Here is a 19,751-nt window from a genome sequence, read left to right as displayed (position 1 = left end):
TATTATTATTTTGAGATTAAAGTTATAATATATTATGATTATTGTTGATTGATTATATTTATTTGTTATTGCTTGATCACACCTTTTATGCATGTTTAAAGAGAATTTGTACTTGTAATCACGCTTAATAAGATGATTAATAATCTTGTTTAGGGTTTATATGATTATAATTCAAGTGATCGCCAATAATAGTTTTATTTGTGCATTAATATTCAACCCACATAGATTAAACAGGTTTAGGGTTAATCCTATTGATTGAATGTTAGTCAGAAAGTGTACATGAATACGAGAAGAATAAAGTAGAGGCCTATTATTAGGGCAAGTTTTTTCTCTTTTAGGTTGGATTTGTACCTTCATCCCTGAACTACCAGTCATGGTTCTAGACCTATTGGAGTTAACAATCTCCTAGATCGTTAAGGGGTGTAACCTTCACCTAGTGAACGGTTTACAAGTTTCTAAAACTTGTTGGCGACTCTTTTGCTCTATCTTCTTTTCCTTTGGACGCCACCGTACTTTTGTGTATGTTCACAGTGGGGTTCAAGTTAGGGGTAATGCTTGAAATATTCCCTATAGTTACTCGCAATCAGCTATGGTTTTGTCAGGTTGTTCGGTCACCAAACTCAATTGTCCACTTTGCAACTGATTGGAAGACTCGTAGTAAGTGTGCTCAATGCTGGAAGGCTTTGGTTTTATCTTCTAATGTGGTTCCTTCTGTGGCAAGTTAGGGGATTTCTTATCCTACAGGGTTTACCTGCTGTCGATCTTACGGTCTGTTTGGTTATAGATGGTGCTTGCCTGTTTGGGATTGTTTATCGAATAGAGCAGGTTTTGGTTGGATAATTCGGGAGGTCGTTTCTTTAGAGGTACTTGGGGGCGGGTGTCGTGCTTTCTTTGCCGCCTCGGCGTTGCAGACGAAGTTGCAGACTTGTTTATAGGGTTTGGAGTAGGCATTTCGTAAGGGTTTTTTTTTTAAAATTCGAATATATACGGATTGTGCTACTCTGTTGGTTGCTTCCTCATTCGGGGGAATATGGACATTTCGATTTTCTGGCTCATTCGGGAATTGTGGGTTTCTATTCAGAGTCTCCTGGTTTGTCAAGTTTGTAAGGTTCCTCGTTCCTGGGCGTCTCCAGGTCATTGGTTGGCGGGTTGTGCTCGTCGTCGTCAATTACCGTATTTCACGTTTTAATTTTCAATTTTATTTTGTCCTAGGTTTGTTTGTATTTATTCTTTTTTAGCTCTGTTGCCAAAAAAAAACTTGATTTTTTTTCCTTGAAGTCTAGAAAACCCAAGTAAAATGACTATAGAGCCATGCAATGCATTCAAAGAGAGTTGGATTCTACCATCCTATGGATTAACTCTTAAGTTGTCGATGACTTCATCAACTTATGAGCAATACAATAGACAAACGAACATCTCTTATCGTGATTGTCATTGTCGTCTCTGGAATGCCATGATTTGCATCTTGCAGTCTTGTCTAATGTCGATGCTTAAGCTTGATTCTTCTTGATTGCTGGCATGTGAGCTTGTTTCTTTGTTGCTTTATGTTTGTCTTTGACGAAGAGTTGCTTCTTTGAACTTCCGAAGGGAGCTTTGAAGAAGTGCTAATGTTTCTTGGGTCTTTGGACTTGCTTCATTTTTATTGGCATTAGCTTTTGTTGTAGCTTAAACATGCTTCCATTTTGGCTAGGTGCTTGCCTTTGCGTTGCAACAAGGTTCGAGGTACCATCATTGATTTTTCTTTTGCAGCAAGGTGTTTCTTTGATGTTGCCTTATCTTATAGCTCTATCACTTGTATTTATGGGTGGTTCATGCGAGTTGTGTGTTCAATGTTGCTTTTTGTTGTGGCTCCATCACTTGCATGGCTGATAGGAAGTGGTTTTTTTTAATTGTTTTGTTTTGTGGGAGTTCATGTATTACAAATGAGGCATGTCTAACCACCTATTACAAGTAAAAAATTTATCCGAGGCATTTCAATTGCTTTGCTAGCACGGAGAAAATTCATTCCCGCACCAAATTGAAGTCGTTCATGGTGATGCTTAAATTGTATTTTCTTTTCCATTCTCCCAACTTCTTGTTCACATTTCTTGCCACAAAATGTATCAAAATAACTTTTGAGTTAATGAAATTCATGTTACATCCTATTTTTCTTGGGTGCCGATCCGAGTATTTTTGCTACTAGGGCAATTGTGAGTGTAGGTGGTTGGTGTCCACCATGGCACGAGCCATCTTGCCCTCTGCATCAAATTTGTGAAACACTCATAGTTATTTTATAATGAGTCTAATACAAATAGTTAATGGAGATAATGAACAAGAATAACAAAACAATCTTGCTGAACAATGGAGGAAATTTGTTTTGGCGTGATTTAATCACTTACTTGAAAATGAATTCCAATACGACCAAAGTGCTCAAATGTATTCGGGGGAACGTTTTTTAAGGTTCATAAACCACTCCCACATATATATAGTTTTAGGTGAGAGGTTGGATTTGAGTAAACTTATGTCTAAAGAATACTCCCTCCATTTTTAAATACTTGCTTCATTTCTCCATGCATGGAGCTTTAGGAGAAATTGGAGAAAGTAATAAAATATGGAGGTAATGGAGTAGGTGGAAGAATTAAAAATTGTATAAGGCAAAAGTAGTGGAGAGAATGGAAATTAATAAAATATGATTTATGTTGAGTCTAATAGGTGAGAGAAATGAATTAAATATTGTAAAAGATTTTTAAAAAAGAAAATGGACCAAGTATTTAAAAACAACCGGGAAAAAAAAGTGGAGCAAGTATTTAAAAGCGGAGGGAGTAATATATAACTTTTTTGTATATGTATTTTGATTACCTCAACCATGGAATGTATAAAAATTCACAAGGTAAATGAAGAGATGAGGAAGCTTAAAAGATTATGTGTTTATTCATATATTAAGGCCAATAATAACCTACAAACATCCCAATAATAATTCGTGCTTGATCGAGTGACCCTTGCTTAACCAAGTGGTAGTGATATGTAATTTCAACTTGCATGTGTGCTTGATTCGATGGTTGAGCCTTCCCTGACCAAGCAAGAAACAACATAAATCAACTTTGCATTTGCGTTCAACGTAGCAAACAATCCCATAATAAAAAAAAAATTGGGTCAGAGTATAACGACCAGCTAACTTTCCCCTTTTCACTCCAACACTCCTTCGTATATGGGCCTTTTTGTTTACTTGTATGAGGCATCACCGCCATGTATTAAAACGTTAAGTCTTATCACCGTTTATGTGTTAAAACATTACGGCTAAACAAAATATTTTGTAAGATGTAACAATAAGATAGGATGTATGACCTCTATTTATTTATGTTATATATATGCTTATATTAGAGGTGATTAGTGGACGGGCCAGACCGGGCCAAGGTTAAAAAATATGGCCATTTAGAGGGGAGGATTCGGGCCAAACTTCGGGCAAAAAAATGTGTGCCCAAACTTGAAGGGCCAAGAGGCCTTTTGGGCCATATTCGGGTCGAGCAAAAAAACAACTAAAATTGCATAAAATTGATTTTTCAAGCCCGTCCAAATTTTTTAAAAAATTGGCCGAAAAAAATTGTCCACAACCTACCCAAATTGGACCGGGCTCAACTTGATCACCTCTAGCCTATATCCATTCAGTTTTTGTTTTCATAATCTCCAATGCACTTATTTAATATTTCCTCAGTTTTATTTGATTGACACATCAATATTATTATTTTAAAACAGGAAGTTGGAAGAACACTTATCATCTTCTTATTTTTCTTGTTTTAATTTTTTTTTAATTACAAAAGAAAAAATAATCATACATTTTTGCCATCCCAATGCCGTAATCAAGCCTACTCAAGAAAATAATTATATAAAAAAAAATCATACATCTCTTCTATCCTAATTATGCCTATTTAAGAAAATATATATATATTTTAATCATATATCTCTTCCGTCTCAATCCCCTAATCATGCCTATTTAGAAAGTAATTTTTTTCACCAAAAAAATTATTTAAACAAATTTGTGTTTTATCTCAAAGGAAGTTAATTGTTCATAAACCCACCGCTAAAAATAGTAAATACCTTTCTATTTTCATTTCACTATGCATTCATATGTAAAGTTTCGCTTATGTATGATCAAAATATATTTTCCACAATTAAAAGAATTGTTATGTTTGATTTGCAGAAAGGTCATTGTAGACTAAGGCCCTATTCTTTTGAGCTTCAGGGTAGAGCAGAGCAGGAGTCAGCAAAGCGGAGCAGACATTATTATTATTATTATCGAAGATGTGAGCAGCTGCACGAGCACCAACATCCTGAGTCTTAGCGAACGCCTGAACCTGTTTCAGCAACGCATAACATCCTTCTATAATTCCTCCAACGAAAAAAGGAGAAAGGAAGAAAACCATAGCCAATAGCTCTGCAACGTGCCCCATACTTGTCCCGCTTTGCTGAGCCGTCGCTAACACAACACGACCAAGAACGAAGTCAGACGACCCCGATTGTGTCAAAGGTGAAGACCCATAATACTACTACTACTGTTGCTGCTGCTGCTACTTCTACTACTGCTACTGCTACTGCTACTTCTGCTACTGCTAATACTGCTACTACTACTACGTTACTACTACTACTACTACTATAATAAAATAATAATGATGATGATGATGATGCATAGCATAACAAAGCAGGGCATAGCAGAGCAAAGCACAGCAGGACTCAGCAGAGCGGAGCAGCTCTAAAGAACGGGGCCAAAATGACTAATGGTGAGTGAAGTTCTAATTGGGATACAAATTCTCTTTTGATAAGCATGTTTTTCTATTTTATGTATATTGTAGAACAATGAATTAGAAAATTAAATTTGTAGCCCTTATATGTATTTATATTGTATTGTGGAGTAAAAGAATCCCTTATAAATTGTCAAAGAACATTTATAAATTGTAACTATTATAGATGATAAATTGTTTAAATTTGACTGGCTTTTAATTGTAATGTACATTAGAAATACTAACCTAAAAATATTGTTATAATATTGCCTATTACTATAAAATTCAATAGTAATGTTTATATATGAAAAAAAATATATTAACCTATTATATATAATGTTGAGATCTTATATTATTTTATTGATGTTTATTTTCTTAAAATAAAAATTACAATACACTAAATAGTCGTGCATTGCACGAGTTTAAAACTAGTTATACTTACAAATGATTATCGACGAGAATGTGTAATCAAAGGTTGAACTCCTTTTTTATTATTTTCTTTTATTTAACCCAAAATGTTGAACTCTTTAACATATGAACTGAAATTCTGTATATCTTTCGAAAAAGAATAATTTTTTTAAAATTTTTAATTTGATTTTGAGCTTTAGAGTATTTTAGGTTTTAAAAAAAAAAAAAACAGAAGTTACCCATGAGGCCATGACCAACTAAACTTACAACTAAGCCCGATTAATGGTATAAGGCTTTGAAAAGGCCCATCATCATTTACACAAATACAGATCCAATACTTTAGGGTTTCTTCATTTCTCAATAAAACGGTCCATATAAAATCACTGGAAAACCCTAATTTCAGTCTTCTTCAATTCCGCAGCTTAAACCTTTCAGAGCGAAAGAGAGAGAGGGGGATTGAGCTCATCGAAAATGGTTCAGTACAGGGTCAGTAATCATCAACATTTCTCTCCTTCGTCTCAGTCTTTCAATTAGATCTTATCAATTTGGTTTTGTTTTAATTTCATGATTTTTCTGGGTATTTTTCGCTGATTTCTGGGTTAATTTTAATGCAGTTTCATCAATACCAAGTTGTTGGGAGAGCTCTCCCTACTGAGTCCGATGAACACCCTAAGATCTACAGGATGAAGCTTTGGGCTACCAATGAGGTCCGTGCTAAGTCCAAATTCTGGTAAGATTTTCTCTTTTTTTTTTTTTTTATTTTTTGTTTTGAGGTTATGAATTTGAAGGGATTTAATGGGGTTTTTGTGACATTTTTAGGTACTTTTTGAGGAAGCTGAAGAAGGTTAAGAAGAGCAATGGTCAAGTTCTTGCCATTAATGAGGTACTGTGTTCATTTTTAATATCTTTTTGTTATAATTTTTTGTTGCAATATTTTTTTGTTTATTAGGTTATCATGTAGCAGAATTTTAATTTCATATGAATATGAATTGGTGATTTTGATTGTGAATGTGTTTAGGGTTATCGAATGTGCCTTGATTAGGTTTGATTGTTTTTCATCGGCGGCTGATAGATATCTTCTTTGTTATTGATGCCTTGAAAAAATATTATATTGTTTACATATTTCATTGTTATAGTTTGGCTTTTGGTATTGGTCAATTGCTCTTTTGTAGTTTTATCGAACAATTCGTGGAAGTCTGCTGCTTTAGACGTTCACAATTTCATATTATTTGAAAGTACATACCCTTTTACCCCGTTTAATGGAATTATAAGTCATTTCTTCTAAGATGTGATATGATGTTCGTCTGTGATTGAATACATTGTTGATGAGTGAGTGATATTGCTTGTGGTGGAATGGACATTTTAGAAATGTAGTTTGTAGTAGGGCAATTATGTACAGCTTGGATCTCTGTCGAAGATATATGGAAGTCATACACAATGACAGTAGTTCTTTGAGTATACACCTGGGGAAACTGAATATGAATGATTGAACTAGTGTTCAAGTGAACACATATTGACCTTTTAGGATACAAAAGTATCCATTGTTTTGAGAATCAATGGAAGCACATTATTTTTTCTGTTGATTAGTTTTAGTTATTGTGCTTCCTGTTTCTCTCTCATCATTTATGATTTGACCTCAGATCTATGAGAAGAACCCAACTACAATCAAGAACTACGGTATCTGGTTGAGGTACCAGAGCAGAACCGGTTACCACAACATGTACAAGGAGTACCGTGATACAACCTTGAATGGTGCAGTTGAGCAGATGTACTGTGAGATGGCTTCTCGTCACAGGGTCAGGGCTCCATGCATCCAGATCATCAAGACAGCAACAGTTCCCGATGAGCTTTGCAAGAGGGAGAGCACCAAGCAGTTCCACAGCAGCGATATCAAGTTCCCAATGGTGTTCAAGAAGGTTAGGCCACCATCCAGGAAGCTTAAGACAACATACAAGGCATCAAGGCCTAACTTGTTCATGTGAGGACAGATCTCTTGTGCCGAGTTGTAGTCAGAGACCAAAATTTTGTCTTCAGAACATATTTTGAATTATTATGGTTAACTATGGCTTTATGATAGTTTGTCGTAGACAAGAAATGAGTTTTACAAGCTCTATTTGTTTTGTTTACCGTCTTAAAAGATCCTGCTTTTGCAATTTTCAGTTTGATATTTGTGATATGCTTGAATGTTACGGTCTATGCATTAGATTTTTGTAGCAGAATTGAGGTTGTTACATACTTGCACCAATTATTTTTGGATGTCTATGTCTCACAATCTTCCTTGAGGCTAGCTGCTAGCCTTGGCATTTACTTTAAACGAGCCTTCATGGATTGGGAAGAGATGACTAATAAGGGCTTAGACAGGTATTACCAAAAGGTGTTAAATTGTTTTTTTCTTTTTTTTTTTTTGAGGGAAAACGGGAGATTTTATTCCAAATCAGACTGTTTCCTAAAACATGAAAGGAACTAGCTAGTACCCGAATATCATCATAAATCAGCTACAATGGGCAAAAGCCAAGAGCAGCTTTGCTTTCTTTGCTTGCATCAGCTAGGGAATCACCACCGCAGCAGCCTCCGCAGCTTCAACAGGCCAGCACGCCGGAATTTTCTTGGTGGCAGCCCATAAAATTTTACCCTTGTCATCTCTAGCCACCGTACCAAGACCCCCAGGCCCCAGCAGCCCCGACACCAACGTGAGCATCTACATTAATTTTAACGTCAGCTTGCGGATATTTCCACAGTTCAACTTAGGCACGCTGGTTTGTCTAGCACAAGGAGGGGATTGGAGTACTTTCCCAGTATACACATTATGCTCATAGACCATACAAATGAAACCCGCAACAACGAAGCACACATCAAGCTGTTCGTTTGCATATACTCGCTTGTTGCGGCAAAACCAAACAGCCTAAGCAATGGTCAAGAGCCTTCTTAATACACCCCGTTCCACTCTTTTATATACTTGATTAGTTGATTGTTATATCATTTAGGAAAAATTGTAAGAAACTATCTTTTATAACTTTTGTAAACACCTGATAATTTTTTTTATATAAAAGCAAAACTAAAACCAGATTTTTTTTGTAAGATAACACCTTAGGTCTTTTCAGGGGATTGACCCTGTTTTCCGGCGTTGACCCTCATGTGAGGGTCGTGAGGGTCATGTGCTCAACCTTTCTCTCCACAAAACCACTAAAACTATAGTATAGCTAACTCCAACACACGACACCACCACCAAGCCACCACGGAACCACCTCTCAGCTGCCGACATCACAACTCATAATCAACCTGCTGTCATCACCACCCATCCAAATCATTTTAAACCCGCCCGCAAAAATCCTCACCAACCTCCACAACCACCCACGTCACACCCAAAACCATCCAAATTCACCTGGAAAGGTGTACCCTCCCCCAAAAACCAATAGAGAGGGGAGTGGAGGGTAGGTAGTAGTTTCCCCCCCTTTCTCCCCAATTGGAAACCCTAGATTTAAGGTAAATAAAAAATCAACGAAATTAACAACAATGGATCAGTTTTATTAACATTAACAACTTACCTACCACAAAGTTAGATTAATTGAGGTTGTTCTTTGCAGCAATTCGAGTAAAATAATGGACTTTTCCCCTTCAATAGAGGAGTGAGAGAGTCTAATTGGAGGGGAAAAGGGGTAAAAAAGAAAGAAAAGATATTTTTTCCGATGGTTAAGAGAGATTTGGGTAGGCGATGACTACGGCTATGTTGATGGATTGTAGTGTCGACGGCTGAGAGGTGGTTCCTGTGGCGGCTAGGTGGTGGTGTCGACGGTTGGGGTTGGTTAGGTTGTGGTTTTGGTGGTTTTGAGGAGGGAGGGGTTGTGCACGTGACCCTCACGTGAAGGTCAATGCCGGTATACAAGGTCAAAGCCCCGAAACTAGCTTAAGGTGTTATTTTACAAATAAATAAATAAATAAATATGGTTTTAGTTGTGTTTTTACAAGAAAATTTTTATAAAGTGTTTTTTTTTCACAAAAAAGTGTTAAAGATGGTTTTTGACAATTTTTCCTATCCTGTAAGTATCTATTTGTAGGCACAACAGATTTTCATTTGATCAATTCATCTGAGATCTACTAATGCCAAGTTAATTAAATTGATTGGATTTTAAACTATTTCTTCAATTATCCGTGACTTGCAATTTAGGGTTTAAGGTTCTGTGCAGTAATCATTTCACTCATTTTCAAAGTTTTGAGTTTTTAATTTAGAAGATTAAAGCTCAAATGGTTCAGTGTAAGTTTGGTTCACAAAGCTAAATTGGTTTAGTGGATGTGGGGATGAGGTATATTTATTAGAACCAATACGACAGTACATATGTTTGGTCGTTGATTTTAAGAATTTAAAACTTAAGTCACATAGCTCAATCTCCAAATATAGGGGTTTATAAGCTTTTTGACAAGATGTATTAGAATTTAGAATCATATCAATAATTCTAGTTATCATATTATCAATAGAAAAAAATCAAATCAATTTGAAAGTGAACTAAACACACAATTATTAACCATCAAGTAATAAACCCATACCATTATCATATTATGACCCCATACCATAATATGATTAAGTATCAAGTTCCAACCCTATATCACCCAAATTTTATTCCTCATTCCAAACCCATGCCATTGTTTGAACCAAATGCCCCCTAAAAAGTTTCCCAAGGGTTTTCACTTTGGGGGTTTAAGACTTTAAGCCACAGTATAAGCTTTGAATCTTCCATGCTTATACGTTTTTCTACATAGATCCCTTACAAAATAAAATCAATATTTAGACACACCAAAATTTGAAATTACGTTGCCACCCTTACCAAATTAATGTACTTTACCTCTAGATAAACACTTTACGTTTATCATGTTCTCAAATTTCCTTAAAACGACCCAATGACCCCATACAAAACTAAGTGAGAAAAATACTAATGCAATATCATTAATTACTTGGTGCAACTTTAATTGCTTGCTTCATTTCCCTAAAATCTGTGCACAGCCTTAATAAAAGACTTATTCCATAAACAGCAACGAAGGGACTAATATTCAACCACTGACAAATTAACCCCTTACTCCAGAAATCCACAATATGAGTTGCCAAACAGACACATCAGAAGAGCATATTGCTGTATTTACAATGATGAAATATACGCGTAGTTGCATACACACAAAACAGGACAAACAGCCTTTCTTCCAGCAAATAACGCGTCACAAAACTGTACAAATTATATTGTTGTCAGCAGGCACTATCAAATCTCAACGCCAAAGTACCATAGCATTTCAAGTATCAAATGAACATTTATACCAACCTATAGGAATTGACACATAAGAGATGTTATAAACAGCAAATTCAACCGAGGATTTCAGCAAATTCATACAGGAAAAAAAGGAGGATGTATGTTGCTTCATGCAAGAAGGCAGGATGTACAACTTCGATTTCTTTTGTAAACATCAAGCTGTCACCAGAAGTCATCACCATTTGTTACTCCAAATACGATAGCAATTATAGACAGAATAGTCTGCATCATAAGAAAAAGATGGAGAAATTAGTTAATAATCACAAGTAATATCCTCAATTAACATGAACACGTCCATGTCATAATAAAATCTAAATAAGGTTAAATATACGATTTTAAAACAAAAATACTAGATTGTCTTTCCTTACCCTTTCCTAGGTAGGGGGAACCGGGAAAGAGGGTGGGGTGGGGGTTGTTGTTAAGATCAGAGTTTAAAATAACTTTCAGTAGTTTTATAACAATCCGATCAGTTCATCAAGACAAGATTACTTTTAGACAACATTGTGGGAAGTACATTAAAAAGTGGAAAACTAAAAAGACTTACAGCTACCATGCATGCCACAAGTCCAGGTTTCTCTCTGTAATCCAGTCTGCCAAAAAGTAGAATCATGGCTCCAACATACCAAGGTAAGGCCGCAAAGAAGAAACCAGAAATAAACCTTGCAAAAACAGAAGGGTCAAGATGAACATTAGAACTTGAACTAGAAATTTAAATTTTCCCCACGTTGAGGGCAGGACATCATGATAATCCTCATGAAAAGGGTATATTTATCATGCAAAATAAATTTTCACAGCAGGTTATTGACCTAGCAGGATCATTTTTTTTTTTTTAAAAAAGGGGGGGGGGGGTGTGGATTCTACATTCGGATTTTATATCTAGTAGACAAAAATTTAGACTATAATTTCAAATGACTCCCTAGAGTTGATTAAGTCTATGTAGAGGCCTAATTCCACTAAATTAGCTAACCTATTGATTTACGGATAACCATTTGACCTTAATCAATTACTCTCTTTGTCCCTATTATTTTGCCCCATTTGACCTTAATCAATTACTCTCTTTGTCCCTATTATCTCTAAAAGATTAAGAGTATTTTATGGTCAATGATTTTAAAGTCTGACCCATATACTTGCTTAGAGACGTAGCGAGTAAATCACTAACCTACCCCTTGGTTAACAATCACACCATCACCTAGCTCCACCACCTAAGCCACCAAAACCAGCTAACCTGCACTCGCAAGCTGAAACCCACCGAAAACCATCCACTTCCCCAAAACCCACCCTCACCACCACGAAAAGCTTTACGCCTTTACCTACCACCGCGAAAACCCCAACCACCTCGAAAACCCAGAAGTGGCCTCCACCCCAAAAAAACCCCACCCATCTCGAATACACATACCCACGAAAACCCCATCCACTTCAAAGCTCAAATCCATCACCCGAAAAATCCACACCACCCCGAAAACTCACACCCACCACCACGAAATTCCTAACCCACGCAACCCTGTAGAACTGAACAGCAGCAGCAGCATTTATGGCTTGAACCTGAAGTTGTGGCTAGAACACTGAGAAAGTAACAGTTGTCGCAGCAACAGCACTGTTATTGTCAGATCCGTTCTGAACCTCAGTTGCCATTTTCAAAAATTGGTTTTTGGGTGGTGGGTTGATTGAGGGAGGAAGGGTGCTGGCCAGCAGGGTGTGGGTCAGGAATAACGAAGGAGGGGTGGCTGGGAATATGATGGGGGAAGGGGTTGGTTTTGGGTAGGGTGGAATGTGTTAGTTAAATATTTCGGGGGCAGGTTACTAGGTTAGGATATTAGGGTTGATTCTAAAATCAGAAATGGTTAGCCATTTAATAATATAATGACACTACATAGAGTTAATCAAATGTAGAGGGTCACTAAAAACTGTGGTAGAAAAAAAAAAGTTCCACTAGATAGAATTTCCCAATCTTGAAGGTCACCATGTAGAAATTACAAAACCAAACCATTGTTAAAACTAGATACAAGAGGTCCAATTTTCTTACTTTGTCCCATATACACATGGATACATATAGATATCATGAAAAGTTAGATATATAGATATACTCTTGTTTCCAAAAAGTCTGACCCAGGAACTATAAACTCTCATTTCTATGAAAATTTGGGGAAACAAAAGGAGAAAATTAGTGCAAGAAAAAAGCGCATAAAGTAAAATGGAGTAAAAAAGGTGGGTCGGTGTAAGAAAAGGAGAAATAAAATAAGCGTGAGACGAGGGTGTGAAGGTAGAAAGAGTAAGGTAAAAAAAAAAAGGGTTTGCCAAAAATGAAATAATGTAAAAGGTAAAACACCCTAAAGTAGAAAGTGAGTTGAGTTTTCACGAATAGAGGGAGAATTAGAGATTTTGGTTCAGGTTGCAATCACTATTACCAGCTCAAAGAAGCAAGCAAGCTAGATACAAAAGCTTAAGAAGAATTGGTGAAATTAAAGTAGGCAAAGATAATAATCTCTCTTTTTCTCCAAACTGGCATCAGAAAGAAAAGAGGGATGAAATAAAATTATCCAAAATAAAAAGCCGTATCATCACTATAAAGATCAAGAATTAGATCCTGGCAACATCAATTTGGTCCGCAACATACCTCTTGCCATCCACTGTACAAGCTAAATCACTAAATTTGAATTCTAAAGTTGTATTTCGTAGTAAAAACTAAAAAAGCCTATTCTAAAGATCTACGAGGGATCTAAACCCAAAATTGTGGTGTCACAAAGTGACAGGGAACCAAGGAGTATGAATTAAAGGTGTTACAGAAGAATGAAACATGTGAGCTACTTAATAGACATAAATCCTTTTACTTCTTCTTCAAGCCCTCTTTCTTTTGTTTTTTTATTTTATATTTTTTAGATTGCTCTGCCAGCAGATATAAGGCCAGATTTATCAATAGTTATCCAAGGCTACTCCACATATGTTGGTATTGCTTTTGTATTTATCTTTACTCCAAACATTAAACATAATGACAACATAACATCATAGATTATTTAGCTAGAACAATATTAAATGCCACTCAATACTAACTATGCAATATCAACCATATACCGAAGACTTGACATGTGTGAGATTGCTCAAAAAAATAATACATTGATCAAAGAGTGTACTTTATATAGTAAGTCAACAACACTAAGGGAAACCACATGCATAGTTTATATCAAGCTAAGGATCGGATGAAGCTTCAAACATTCAACAACTCAAAGGTTCAAATTTTACTATCAAATTTCCAGAAAGGTTTTCCAAGTACGCACCACTAACACAGCTTGCTGTAGACTATTATCTATCCAGAAAAGAAAGCACAAATGACATCAATATTCTGCAGCCACAAATCACAAAGCACCATAGCATGCACATATTTGTTGAGCATTAGTTTTAAACCATATTATTACTTCTATGATGGTTCATCCAAAAACATAAGTAGATCCTTGGCCAGAAAAGAGCTAAAAGATTTATCAAGTCACTTGATGAAACAAGAAGCTAGCTGCAAATAAAACGAATAATAGACAGAGCTAAAAAGTAAGACATTAAACTTACAACATCCAGCCTATGCCAATTCCACAACAAGGAAGTCTTGGCTCCCTCAAAGGTCTTCCTTCAGCAATTACATAACCTAATCATAAAAAGGCTGGTCAATAAACACACAACTTCAACACTACAAAATCAATATAAAGTAATTACACCAAAAAAAAAAAAAAAAGTCCCAGGAGCTTTTCATTAGATATTCTTGGAGAGTGTTGACTTCTTGAGCATAATTATGAAATAAAAAGAACAGTTTTAAGCATATCAAAAGTTTTAATATCAAAGCACTGGATTCTTTCCATATAGAAGACTCTACTTCAGCTTAAAAGATGTTCAAAAAATACTGTCCAAAGAGTTCAGTAATCCAGCATCACTTGATTCTTCAATGATCCAATAAAACTAGCTGTTTGGGGTTCCTTTTCACCCTTCATACAATAAATTTATTTTTACATAATTTCAGTTTAAAAGAAAAACCAACTATGGCTGTATGGAAATCGATCTGAATTGGGGCACTAATATCTAGACATCAACTTTATTCCTTAGATAATTTCTTCATGATACCAAAAAAAAAAAAAAAAAAGTCGGGTAAAAAATGAAAGATAGAAATAGCATGCTAATCAAATTGAGTATCACTAAAGCCAGAACTATAAAATTGAAATACGGGCAATGGAAAAAGGATCATAGAGAAAGCAAGATACACAGTCCTACCCTAGCAAAGACTCCTGACTTTAAAATTTGTTTCACAAAATGGTCATTTTTTCTTATCCACAATATTCAAGCTATAGCCATCTAGGCCATAATGGTTCTTTCTCCTCCCTTAAACCTCTCAAAGGTTCCAAATATTCCTATAGAGTATAGACATATATTTTTATGATTCCTTCAAAATTTTCAACGATATTCCGTAGGAGTAAATCTAATTTTTTTAGAAATAAAAAACTGCTAGAAAAATAACAGTCATAATGCACTTGGAGATGCAGATATAATGATTGTACTAAGGCATTGCTTTTTAAAATAAGGAAAAACTAAAAAAACATTAAACATGCAATTCTTGTTGGTAGAATTATGTGCAAAGTTGAGATTAGAAATAGAGAGAAGTTTTTTGGTGATTTATTTTTCATTTTCTGTAAGGTTTTAGTGAATGATTATTTATGGTGTTGTGCATCTCCAGTACTATCTGCACGAGTATTTCTACATGTATCACATGACTAAAGATATTAACTAAGATATTAGGACATTTCATCACTATTATTCTACCACTCTCTCCCCCAGCTTCATTGTATGACTCATAAGCTTGATCCCTCAATAGTTTGAACAACTTATGCATCTCCTTTGTTCTTATAAATAAGAACCCAAGTGTGTTTCTCCCAATATTATAATATCTTGTTTGTCCTCCAAATCTTGTTAAACTTGTGAGCCACTCAATATTAATCATCCCAAGCATTTCTGATAGTAATACCATCCCTACAACTTTCCTCAATTTCATATTCTTCAATGCCTTTCCTACCTTTGAAATCTTTGAATTTAAATCCAATCGACTTCCTAATCCTCAATATAGTAGTCTCTTGTACACCAACTTGGCTTTTATTAACAAATAATTCTTTGGTTTTTGTCCTCGCACACTTTCAGCATACAAATGTCTTTGGTCATCACATGCCTCCTCCAAACTAATCTCTAGATTTCACCATCAAGTCTAGTTCGAGTAAAAATCCTTATATAGCTCAACCCAAGCTCGCAAATAACCTTTTTTGCCTTGCCTTTAGGAGGTGTTTGGTATGTAGAAGTATAGGGAATAGGAATGGGAGTTTTTATACTGTGTCCATAAAATCTTTTGTTTGTTTAAGTGGTAAAGGTTTAGCTAGTGGGATTAGGCTTGGGACTATTTAGCTTCTATTCCCATACTTTTGTTGCTTAGGGTAAGATAGTAATAGAATAGGGAATTATCTGGCTTTAGCAAAATGACAATATACCTTAAAATTTGGTTATTTTAGATTTTAACACCTGCTAAAACCCGAAAATGGTTTTTAACACCTCCAAAAAAAAAAAAAAATGATTTTAACACCACCCAAATTTCAAAAAATTGGGTATTTACCACCACGTAACTGATTCCGTTTACAAATCCGTTAAGTAGGGCCATATAGACACGTGTCGCTTTGTTATTGGCCAAAAAAATAAAAAAATAATAAAAAATTAAAAAACAAAAAAAAAAATTTAAAAAAAAAAATTAAAAAAACCTAAAACTACCCCAGCCCCACCCACCGCGCCACCACCGGCGTCCCCAAACCCACCCCCGCCGGCGTCCGACGTCCCAGAGAATCGCTCGGCGCCGGTGACCTCACCCCCACCACCCTTTCCTCCACCTACACACCCCACCCCTTCCCTTTCCCCATTTTCATTTCCCGACCCACCACCCCGAAACCACCCTAAACGCCCCCTCCCCCGGAAAACGCCCCTCCTCCCCTTCCTCCTCCCCCGGAAACGCCCTCCCTCTCATTTCCCCCTCCCTTAATCGATTCCCTACCACCCCAAACGAAACCCTAAAACCCGTTTAGGGTGGTTTCGGGGTTGTGGGTCGGGAACGAAAATGGGGAAAGGGAAGGGGTGGGGTGCGTAGGTGGAGGAAAGGGTGGTGGGGGTGGGGTCACCGGCGCCGGGCGATTCACTGGGACGTCGGACGCCGAAAGGGGGTGGGTTTGGGGACGCCGGTGGTGGCGCGGTGGGTGGGGCTGGGGTAGTTTTAGGTTTTCAATTTATTTTTATTTATTTTTTATTTTTTTTAAACAAATAAAATAGTGACACGTGTCACTGTGGACCACATTTAACGGAATTTTTTAACGGAAACCGTTAAGTGGTGGTAATACCAATTTTTTGAAAATTTGTATGGTGTTAATACCCATTTTTTTTTTTTTGGAGGTGTTAAAAACCATTTTCGTGTTTTTAGCAGGTGTTAAAATCTAAAAAAATCTTAAAATTTTAACAATGTTAAATAGGGTAAAGTAGTAACTTCATACTCTTTTACCAATACCATGTCAAACAAGGGATGGGGAACATAAAATAAATTATGAAGTCCCATCCTTCAATACCCACTCCCTAATCCCCAAACTCCCATTCCCATCTACCAAGAAGCCTATTAGCTACCTTATTTTGTGACAATGTTTCATCTTCTTAATTGCTACTCTTGCATTCTCATTCCACCATGTTGCGCCTTTGAGCACCAGTGGTTTGAGTTGATTTCTTAAGAATCCCTTTGCACTCTAAAACGCAAGCCTTCATTTATAGCAAATTAGAGTTAAGACTTAAGAGTCCTCCTTTGACACCCATATAGCTTATTTAATAATTTTATCTACCATAGCCTTAACATTGGACCTCGTATAAACTCCAACATCTAATTCTTAACTCACCTTTAAGTAATTCTTTATTAGACTAGATTTAATTCAAATATAGAGAATTAGAATTAAATGTTGGGTTGCTACACTTAACTTGGGTAATGGGTATCACCTTACAAAACAAACTTTTTAAAGGGGAGTGGGGAGAGGTGTCAGTTTATTTTATTCCAATTAAATTATAGTTCAATTTGTACTCGAGAGTAATTAATAAAAAAGGGAGGTAAAAAAAGTAATTTGGAGGCCATCTGTAAGTCAAATCAACCAAAGACTTTAGTCAATTTTGTTTATGGGTCTGGAGAACAGGTAGCCAATTTCAGCAAGATGAATTGTGTTTCACCGGCAATCTGATACTCGTGGACTCGTGGACCTGTTTCTATAATGTAGGTAGGGGCTGGATGATAGATAAAGGGAATATGGTGGTGGTGAATGGACAAGAGAAATGAGTGATGATGAACAAAGGTTGTGATAGCTGGAGGAGGGAGATATAGGCATGTGAATAACACACACGTATTCAAATTAACTTAATTCTATACAAGAAACCAAACCAATTACTTTGTTACTATAACTTCTTTATGGCACTTGCTGCCAGAGATATTATAGGGTACACATGCTACAAACTATACCATAAATGTATCAACCATCTTGGAGCCTCATTTTTACATCTATATTAAGTCCTTGTCCCCAGAGTATGGTAATTTAGATCAATAATTCACATTATTGTTCATAGGGAACAATTTCCACTATGTTAAATGGGGCTCCCAAATAAAAATAGCACTAAGTTTGCTTAGGGTCGTCACACTATCAAAAATATATAAACTATCTTCGTTTCATATTATTTGCAATATTTGCCAAAATTAAATGTTTCATATATTTGAAACAAATGTTTTCTTTCCTTTTTAAGTTGTCATTTCTTTCCATCTTTCTCCTCATCACATGCATCTCTATCTTTCTCTCTCCATTTAAAATATATACAAATGTTGTCTTGGAGTCCGTGCAACCCTCCAAAGTTGTAAAAATTAAGAAACGGAGGCAGTATAAACATATTAGGATCATTACAAAGGTTAAATTTTACAGTAGAAACATCCACCTAATCTCCAACATAAGGTTCAAGTTCCAACTAACTGAAGGTTTTAAAAACATTCTCCTCTATCGTATCATAAAAGAAGAATCTCAATATTTAGATCCTTATTTACAAAATCGAACCTCATCACCTTGTTCTTTCTTTCCTCCAATCTAACACACCGTCACGGCGTCACCCCACCTAAATCCATCCCCAATCAGCACTAGCATAATCTTATTTGCACACTTTCAGCCGATTTGCAAATCCATCGATCTCATATGAAAATACAAACTTTATTCATTTTCAGTCACCAAATTGTCAACTCAAATACCATAAGCCCAGAAAAAAACCCTCCAAGCCCACGCAGAAAAGCCGAACATTCGAGTATTGCAAGCAAACCAAAAGCTTCCCATCAACACATATGATCAATAACTTATCCCTAACTTCTTATTTCACTTCAATAAAGCTTATTTTTACATTCTGTCATACCTAACAACTACCCAAAAATAACACAATTACACCATTTAATAACACAAATAAGATACACAATTCAACAATTATTCAGCAATAATTCAGAATTCCCACAATCATATCAAAATAAACCAACAAAATCATTAAAAATTCAAAACATCAAGAAATTAACGAAAAGAAGATACCAGGAACAGTCTGATAACCCCTCCCATAGTAATTAGAAAGGATGGTGGCACCAGGCGGAGGAGCAGGCTGAGGGAAACCGATAACCGGCTGAGGCGGTGGTTGGGTGAAACAGGCAACCCCTTGAAAAGTCCCATAATAAGGCTGTTGTTCCGGTTGAACAGGATCTGGTGGGGGAGTTGCACCGGAAGTGCTGGTTGTTCCTTTTCTCTCTTTCTCTGTCATCTTCGATTTCAATTGTCTGAATTATTATGATCGTCTCAATGGGATTTTTTTTTGCCACGACTATAGAGAACTAGAGACAGCTTTTCGGGGCAAATACGTAGTTAACTACCTACCCCCAAAATTACCATAAAACCCTTACTCACATCCTACTAACTATACAGTTACCACCCACTAACCACAATAAATGCAAGTAACTGCTCATTCCTCACATTTATATACATAAAAGAAAAAAAAAAATTCAAAACCTTCATTTCAAATCCATTTTCATGAAATTCTCTCTCATCAAAACCAAAATTTTGCATGAAACTCACTACAAATTGCTTCAAAATTACCGCAAATTACATCAAAACATCTAAAAATGTCTGACATGCATTAGAGATGAAGTTTGTCAATCGAAACTAAATTCCGAAAAAGAAGAGTAAGAATTTGTTCA

At 36.1% G+C, this 19,751-nt stretch overlaps 2 protein-coding genes across 2 annotated transcripts; one reads left to right on the top strand and one right to left on the bottom strand.

Annotated features, from left to right (window-relative positions):
• The first annotated feature begins 5,495 nt into the window (after window positions 1-5,495).
• Window positions 5,496-7,378, top strand: LOC110689764 (60S ribosomal protein L18a-2). Its single transcript, XM_021866568.1, has 4 exons — window positions 5,496-5,648; window positions 5,777-5,892; window positions 5,982-6,045; window positions 6,803-7,378. The coding sequence occupies exons 1-4, from the start codon at window positions 5,634-5,636 to the stop codon at window positions 7,142-7,144; spliced, it is 537 nt and encodes a 178-aa protein (XP_021722260.1). The 5' UTR covers window positions 5,496-5,633; the 3' UTR covers window positions 7,145-7,378.
• A 2,871-nt stretch (window positions 7,379-10,249) lies between these two features.
• LOC110689756 (60S ribosomal protein L18a-like protein) lies at window positions 10,250-19,394 on the bottom strand. Its single transcript, XM_021866559.1, has 4 exons — window positions 19,096-19,394; window positions 14,012-14,087; window positions 11,001-11,115; window positions 10,250-10,678 (listed from the first exon to the last, which is right to left on the bottom strand). Exons 1-4 carry the CDS (start codon window positions 19,316-19,318, stop codon window positions 10,619-10,621), a joined length of 474 nt encoding a protein of 157 aa, XP_021722251.1. The 5' UTR covers window positions 19,319-19,394; the 3' UTR covers window positions 10,250-10,618.
• Between the last annotated feature and the right edge of the window lie 357 nt (window positions 19,395-19,751).

Source organism: Chenopodium quinoa, unplaced genomic scaffold (genome assembly GCF_001683475.1).
Source record: "Chenopodium quinoa cultivar QQ74 unplaced genomic scaffold, ASM168347v1, whole genome shotgun sequence".
NCBI lineage: Eukaryota > Viridiplantae > Streptophyta > Magnoliopsida > Caryophyllales > Amaranthaceae > Chenopodium > Chenopodium quinoa.
Note: the sequence above shows the minus strand (reverse complement) of the source record. Positions and strands in the feature narration are given on the sequence as shown.

What these genes read in the sequence shown, in the direction of transcription:
- LOC110689764 (XM_021866568.1), top strand. An exon ending in CGTGCTAAGTCCAAATTCTG is followed by an intron (nt 5,893 to 5,981) that starts GTAAGATTTTCT and finishes TGACATTTTTAG; the next exon opens with GTACTTTTTGAGGAAGCTGA. An exon ending in AAGTTCTTGCCATTAATGAG is followed by an intron (nt 6,046 to 6,802) that starts GTACTGTGTTCA and finishes ATTTGACCTCAG; the next exon opens with ATCTATGAGAAGAACCCAAC.
- LOC110689756 (XM_021866559.1), bottom strand. Translation starts at nt 19,318, where the DNA reads ATGACAGAGAAAGAGAGAAAAGGAACAACCAGCACTTCCGGTGCAACT. An exon ending in ATTGGCATAGGCTGGATGTT is followed by an intron (nt 11,116 to 14,011) that starts GTAAGTTTAATG and finishes TGTTTTTGCAAG; the next exon opens with GTTTATTTCTGGTTTCTTCT. An exon ending in TTGTGGCATGCATGGTAGCT is followed by an intron (nt 10,679 to 11,000) that starts GTAAGTCTTTTT and finishes CTTATGATGCAG; the next exon opens with ACTATTCTGTCTATAATTGC.